Genomic DNA, 7,406 nt, shown 5'->3' on the forward strand with positions numbered 1-7,406 from the left:
GTACTCGTAAACTGCCTATACACAGTGAATCCGCATTTTATTCTAGAATCACTATACGTTTTTATTTTATATTTATGTTCATTGTTTACTCTGCTTGACAGTCCGCCAGCTTAGCTCAGTAGGGAGAGCGCAGATCTACGGAACGTGGGGTCGTGAGTTCGAGCCCTGGGCGAGGCGTATGTTCTCCGTGACGATTTGATAAAAGACATTGTGTCTGAAATCATTCGTCCTCCACGTCTGATTCATGTGGGGAAGTTGGCAGCTACTTGCGGAGAACAGGTTTGTACTGGTACAGAATTCAGGAACACTGGTTAGGTTAACTGCCCGCCGTTACATAACTGAAACACTGTTGAAAAACGGCGTTAAATCCAAAACAAACAAACAAAACTCTGCTTGACGAGACCCAGGATCCACGCATACATACTGAATCCTTAACCCAACCTCACCTTTCCTACGCCCCTGGTCACTGTCATTGAAGTGACTTTGTTTATATATAGTCGGGTTAAGACGAGAACTTGCGTTAGAAAATCAAGAAAGGGATGGTTTATATCAACATTATATGTCGAGATATCATTACAGCTTACGCGGATCTCGAGTAAAAATGATTAAACATTGAAAAAAGGAATGATATGTTGATTTCTCGCGAAAATATGTCGAAATCTGCGTTATCTAACACGACATTGCGAGGCCCATAAACGTTTCCGTAATTTCCAAGAAACTTTAGGCTATTGAGGTAAAGTTTTCAGAAAAAGTTCGGAATATCAATATAATTGCTAAAAGTATCGAGATAGCTATCTTGCTAATAAATGGCAACATTCGGCACTTACGCAAAAAATATCGAGATACTATAAATGTAAATTATCGCAAAAATGTTTCCAGGAAACTTTCGGCATTCGAGATAATATTTTCAGAAAACTTCAAATAAAAAAAAAATAACAAAAAACAACTTGTCTTATTCAGCTTTGTTGTAAAGTTTTAATACCTTTTTTTAGTGAGAAACGGAAGCTACTCAAGTTAAAAATATCAAGCCAAATATATTTCAAAGCAGTTACGGATTTGAAATTAAGCTATAATGTAGCGCAAATGAAACTGGCTACATTTAAAGTGCTTTGCAGTTGAAAAGCATCGTGTTCTGATTCGAAATAATTAGCGCTCATCAAACGCTTTTAAATCATGAATTAAAAGTAAGTCATTATGTCCCTACATTTAAAAAGACTATACATGCTTAAAAGATTTTAAATGAAACACAATCTTAGGAATAGTTTTAAATTTTAGCTTGTTTGTATAACTATATGATATTATAGCCGAAACAAAAACAAAATATACGCATGGTGATTAATGGGCTAAATGTTATATACATAAATATTTGTAGACTGTAAATAGACTTTTAAGTTTTGATTTATATAGTCTCTTATAATTCCTATGAAGGAGTGGCTTTGTGATATGTATTGTATATTGTATTGTACACAAAGATGAGACTTTAATAAAATATGAGTTGAGTTGAGTAACATTGTTGCATGCAAGTCCTTTGAGGACATAAGTACTTTGAGGACATAAGTTATAATTTTGGTAAAATTACAATATTACCATAATTTTCATAAGCACCATCAACAAGAAGTTAGTCTTGTACGTCACAAAATGGAAGTTGAACAAACAGCTACAGTGAGGTTGCACGTAACGTAACATAATTATTGTAACCACATATGTTTGTTTCTTTTAGAAAACATGCATCTATAATTATGCACGTCTATAAAACCACTGCATAATGTTATATTTTTTTTGTAAATAAGATATCGTTGTACCGCTTAAAACAAAGAAAACAGCGGTGAATTAACTGGCTATATCAAGTTAAATAGTCTAATGTATTCATACAATGTTATTGATGCGTGTCGATGCTCCGTATAAATACACACAGTTCACCAAAATTATCAGATACGGATTTGTATATATACAAAAACCGAGTCTACATAGATATACAAACCATACGTACCAGAAAAAAGGTTTTGAAGAAATATTTGCCGAAAGTATTTAATTGCAAATATCATATTGATTCAGTGGAACTAGCAAGTGTCGCAGTAAGTAATTTTTATTTTTGTCTAAAAGATCAATGTTTAAATCACTGGGATCAAACTGGAACTCAAGGAGAATGCTTACATAAAAATGTATTAATATTTAACTTCCATCTATATCCCACTGACGTTTTCAATTTCATTAGTTTTATTTTCTTTGACAAAATAAGAATAAGCAGAAAAAACAAACAAACGGCAATACCTACAAAGAATCACTCTTTATAGTCGTCCATGTCTTGTATTACATTATTGATGGCATATTATGTGTTATGAAATGTATTTGCTTAAATCTTCAAAAGTTAATTTTTTTATTATATAGTTTTTTTATTATATGCTAACCTTCAAATGTTTCGCTCTACTTTAAGGCTGTAATTTACCATAGTGAATGTTTATTTGTATCTTTGCTCTAAAACGATGAGAGGAATTTTGTTGATAGATGTACTTCAAACATACTTTCCTTAATATCATTCAATATTAATAAACATTCCATTTAATATAAAGGAAGGTATTTTGTCATTATCACAAAGTTGTATGTCGATATTCCATTTTTTGGACGAGTTCCCAAAACAATCTTTGCCTAAGAGTTAATGAAATATGTAACACCTCTGAGGCCCCTAGCACAGGCTTATGCAAAATTCAATCCTAGCAAAATTGGATATTCTCCTTTATCTGAAAGTACCAGAAAAAATATCTTCCTTGGGTTCAGTGAGAGCATTAAGTGTTAATGTATAATAGCCTGTGCCAGGGGACGCGAGATGCGTTACAGATTTCATTAATTCAATGCTATAATTGTGTTCGGTTGCTGTTTATGTATCCGATAGATCTTGCTTTTAATTTATTTTATTTAATATTTTGTCATAAAATAAAAAAAATATAAAATGAAACAAGTTTTACAATGGGACTGAATGTTATTAAATTTCTTGAGGATTCGTACGATCTACATAGTGGATTAGTGGTGCATATTGATTAACACGTTTATAGCGTAATTGCAATATAAATAATAGGAGAGAATTCGAATGACTTTTAATTGTAAACACGTTCGGAGACGATTCTAACTTTTAACTTCAGATTCTTGTTTTCAGGAGGTGTACAAAGCATGCAGCATTTGATAAGAAGCCTGTTAGCTTGCACGGTATGTTTGATCGTCCTGTTTCATAGCTCAGAAGCCATGTATGGACTCTGTTCCACCGACTGGTTTCACGTAGACCCTAACAGTGAAAGATGCCTGGACAACCAGGATGATTGTAAACAAGTAAGTAATGATAAAGGATTTTAAGTGGTTTAGATTTGTGTCAGAATCGATCAAATGTTTGCTATAAATAAGCCAGTGCTTTCTAGACAGTATTCCCTATGAAATACGAATAGAAGCTTTAGACAGGCAATGAGAAGTTTTTATATAAGGAAATAACTGTTCGTTGTTTTAAATGGATAATACATCATATTAAGTGATGTTACTTTTTTTGCTGCTTTCATGGATGCTGCTTCTCTTCGAATCTTTTTGGTATTGTAGTGAATATCTGTAGTCAGGTCCCTTCAATGTTAACAACGTTTCAGATACATATGCTAAGTTCAAACATTTAATGTTGACAATTATGAGTGAATCATATATGCGCATGTATGTATCTGTACAATTAACATCAACAAAAATTATGACAATTATTATAGGAAAATTATAAATGTCTTGACAATACGTGCAAGCATATTTACCTTTACACTTGTTTCATTTTTTTCCATACATTCACTGACAGAATTTCCCGTGAAATTCACTGTACTTAGATGAAGATTAAAGTATTCCCTTTGTTACGTTTATAATAGATTCCTATCTATTAGTAACTTCTGCTTAATGTAACTTGAATAAATTTTATTTATCCGCTTTATACTGAAATACAATTTTTACATTTTACTTTCTTCTATGGTTAAGTTATATTTATACATTTAGCATTAATGTTTCAATATCTACACTGATTTATATTACGTCATGAATCAAATATAAGCGTGTATTCGGTTTAAATACTTCAGACTCACTTAGACTGATACGCATGAATCATATTTATACAGCCAGAAAAATTAGGATGTCTATGAAGCAATTCATGTTATACATTCCATATTTTTTTCAATTTAACATTTAACTGGATATTTATGTATACGGGTATGTATGCCCGTGACAGATGCATGCTCTGTCTATGACTTCTATGTAATAATGAATACCATATTTTGTTAACAGGCAGGTGGACGATGCCACTACGGTGCTGGAGATCACAGGGAAGGCTGTGTTTGTCTTAAAGAAGTTTACCGAGAGGATCACTGGGAGTATATGACACTAACGAAAGACCATTTCAACGGAAAAGGTCGAATGTACCCAAATCCATTCCATCCATTTCCTGTTAAAGTACAGAAGCTACCACCAAAGAAAACGTCATAACAGACAATGTCTCCAGCCATAATTTAAACGACACAATTGCGAACGTGTTAAACATGTCATAAGATGCTATGCGATCACATGTCCGTAGATGCGATTTTGCAGCGTTTTGATAGTTAAATGTGTACAATTATTTTCATTCGAAACACAAACTTACACAAAGCGTTGTATGGTTGGCTAGGTTCTTAAACTATGACTTGTTCTTTCGACTTTTGTCCTCGTTTTCTGTTTGGTGAAATTCAAGAAAAAGCAGATAAAACTTCCACAGATTTCAATAATACAATATATGCAATATAGAATAATAACGCTTACTAAGTAAGTCCATTGTTTTCTTCCTGAACCTAAACATATTCTTTCATGTAATGTTAGTAACTTATTACTCATGTTCGAAAACACCATTTTGAAGAACCTTCGTGAGTTAACTTTTAATTTTACTGTACAGTCAAACCTGTCTATAAAGACCCCCCCCCCCCCCCCCCCTTGGGAGAGCCAAAATGTGTTCTTTGTTGGGAGGTTATTCACATGTTAAAATACACTGTAAATGTTAAAATGAGAAACAAAACATGTGGTCTTTAGAGCTAGGTGGTCTCAGAGGTGGTCTTTAACACAAGTTGACTGTAATTGTATTTTGTGCATATGCTTCAACACCTGAATGCACTTTTGTATTTTATTTATTATCTTGATTATTTATTTCTTCAATGATTCTTATGACATACAACATTCATTATATAAATACGCCGAATACACGCTTGTGTCTCCAAATTATGCTGGTAAGCCAGTGGATCTAGAATGCTAACTTAGATGTTATTGTGGTCGGTGTTGCTGAAAAGAATTGCTACTTTACGAATGTTACAAGATGATTTTGATTTTTCTTCTTGAAATGAATTCAAAATACTTCATTATTAATTTAATAAGAACAAGGCTCTAGTACTCAAATGGTTATCCTGTGTGTGAGGAAGGTTTACAAATATTTGTAAACAGATTTACACGTGCACTAACATTAATATGATCTTTTACTTAAACGAAATGACAAAGTGTAAAGGAAACTAGTGATTTTTCTATTGCATTCAAAGAAATTCATTGTTCCCGTATAACTTTGTTTCTATGAAATCCAAGTGCAACAGACACGAATTATATGACTGATTTCCTTACAAAATTAAAAACTGCATTAATATATAAGGTGTGTATAAAAATTCATTTTAAGTTTGAATTTAATCTATGACATTTTCAGTCGTTTGTATTATATTTTTTTTCTTAATCCCTGGGTATAAAGAACCATACTCTCTCTTAATGTAGAAGGTTTCACCAAACAGTATTCTAGGTTTGGAATTTGTTGTCGTTACATCATTTCCCACAATGCTTAAGTTTCATAATATACCTTTGTTTTCTTTTGAGTATGTTAGCGCTTTTTACATGCTATATCATATACATTATTGTACATTGTATAATGTCTTATATCACCATAATAAAAACAATGCCTGAATAATTTCATCTTGCTCATATTCCTTTTCGTCATTCACAAGATTGACAATTGATATTACACGTGTGAATGAAATTAATATAAATCAAGTGGAGATGCAGATTTACGTACATATTGCGGCCCAGCCTTGCTTATGACAACAAAATTTGTTACGTCGGTGGCGAAAATAGTTAAAATGTTTGCAAGACTTTATCAACAAAGGGATGAAAAAGGCTAAATTTAATTTTACTGTCGGTGTAGCTCGAAAATAATATGGTATTTCGGCTGTTTAAACCTTTCATATAAATTAAAAAGATGACCGTTTTGATCGTAAGCAGATTGGAATATGGACAGTCTCTCTGATAGAAAGTTCTAAAAGTACGCTAGGAATAAACAGCTATAAGCATTGACTTTATACATGTATCCCTCTCCTTTCTGATGTTTTCTTCGTGTCATACTTTCTGCATTGCCTGTAAAAACATTTGTATTTTGCTTCTCTGGGTGTCTTTATTGTTATAACATTTACACGGGCATTGCTTTGGTTTTATATCGTCCTTTATTTTACAATCACTTGATTCACCTGGCTAGGATAGCTTTGCTTCCTTAGGAACATGTTAAGTATGAAGAGCGAGATAGCGATATAGCGTGCACTTTTAACCGGTTTAAACTTTTTATCAGTGTTTTGCAACCGCCTGTTCCAAGGCGGTGTTCCACTGTGTTCCCTTAGGTGATTGGTTTGACCTCACTGTTAACTCTAATTAACTTTTAACTATTTTTGTTTAAGTGTTCATAAAAGCTTCATATCAAAATTAAAAAACAGTAATTCAAAGAAACAAAAACATGATATAACATCTACTTGATCATTATGAAAGACATGTACATTTTGCAGTTAGAAAAACATTATATATACAACTAAGTGTGCAAATTTATACTATATAACTATATATAAAATTCATTCTTTTATGCACTTAAGGTGTTCATGAAACAGTATAAAGTGCAGATCTGTTGCTGCCAAGTAGCAAGGCATACAATGCACACTCCTGAATGGATCAGCGCCACTTTGATTTTTTTTATCATTGAGCCTTTTTATCATTATATGGCAATTATTTGAAAACTATTCACAAGAACTGTGTGGTATGTTGTGGATTTTAATGAATATAATTATAAACAATAAATATCATTTTTACTTCTTCAGCAGTAATACTCATACATAAATTGCGTAAACAGCATGTCAAATTATACTATCGTAATTCTGATTTTGTTTTAAAATTTGATAGTCACTTCCGTGAGACGGTTCGTCAAAACATGATTTTATGGAAATGTTGTTTACAAACTTCGTAAGGTTTTCAGTCACGACACACCATATGTTTTGTGTTCAGCTCTTTTAATATTGGCCGCAGCGCTTTTCCCTTCTTGTCTGACGGAAGAGTTGGAAAACGAAATACATGATAGGCAGTTC

General features: G+C 32.6%; 1 protein-coding gene across 1 annotated transcript; it reads left to right on the forward strand.

The window, feature by feature from the left end:
* The first annotated feature begins 1,918 nt into the window (after positions 1 to 1,918).
* Positions 1,919 to 5,974, forward strand: LOC123540442 (uncharacterized). Its single transcript, XM_045325477.2, has 3 exons — positions 1,919 to 2,075; positions 3,152 to 3,321; positions 4,294 to 5,974. The coding sequence occupies exons 2-3, from the start codon at positions 3,166 to 3,168 to the stop codon at positions 4,489 to 4,491; spliced, it is 354 nt and encodes a 117-aa protein (XP_045181412.1). The 5' UTR covers positions 1,919 to 2,075; positions 3,152 to 3,165; the 3' UTR covers positions 4,492 to 5,974.
* Positions 5,975 to 7,406: the final 1,432 nt, after the last annotated feature.

Source organism: Mercenaria mercenaria, chromosome 16, assembly GCF_021730395.1.
Source record: "Mercenaria mercenaria strain notata chromosome 16, MADL_Memer_1, whole genome shotgun sequence".
Taxonomy (NCBI): domain Eukaryota; kingdom Metazoa; phylum Mollusca; class Bivalvia; order Venerida; family Veneridae; genus Mercenaria; species Mercenaria mercenaria.

What these genes read in the sequence shown, in the direction of transcription:
- LOC123540442 (XM_045325477.2), top strand. Translation starts at nt 3,166, where the DNA reads ATGCAGCATTTGATAAGAAGCCTGTTAGCTTGCACGGTATGTTTGATC. An exon ending in ACCAGGATGATTGTAAACAA is followed by an intron (nt 3,322 to 4,293) that starts GTAAGTAATGAT and finishes TTTTGTTAACAG; the next exon opens with GCAGGTGGACGATGCCACTA.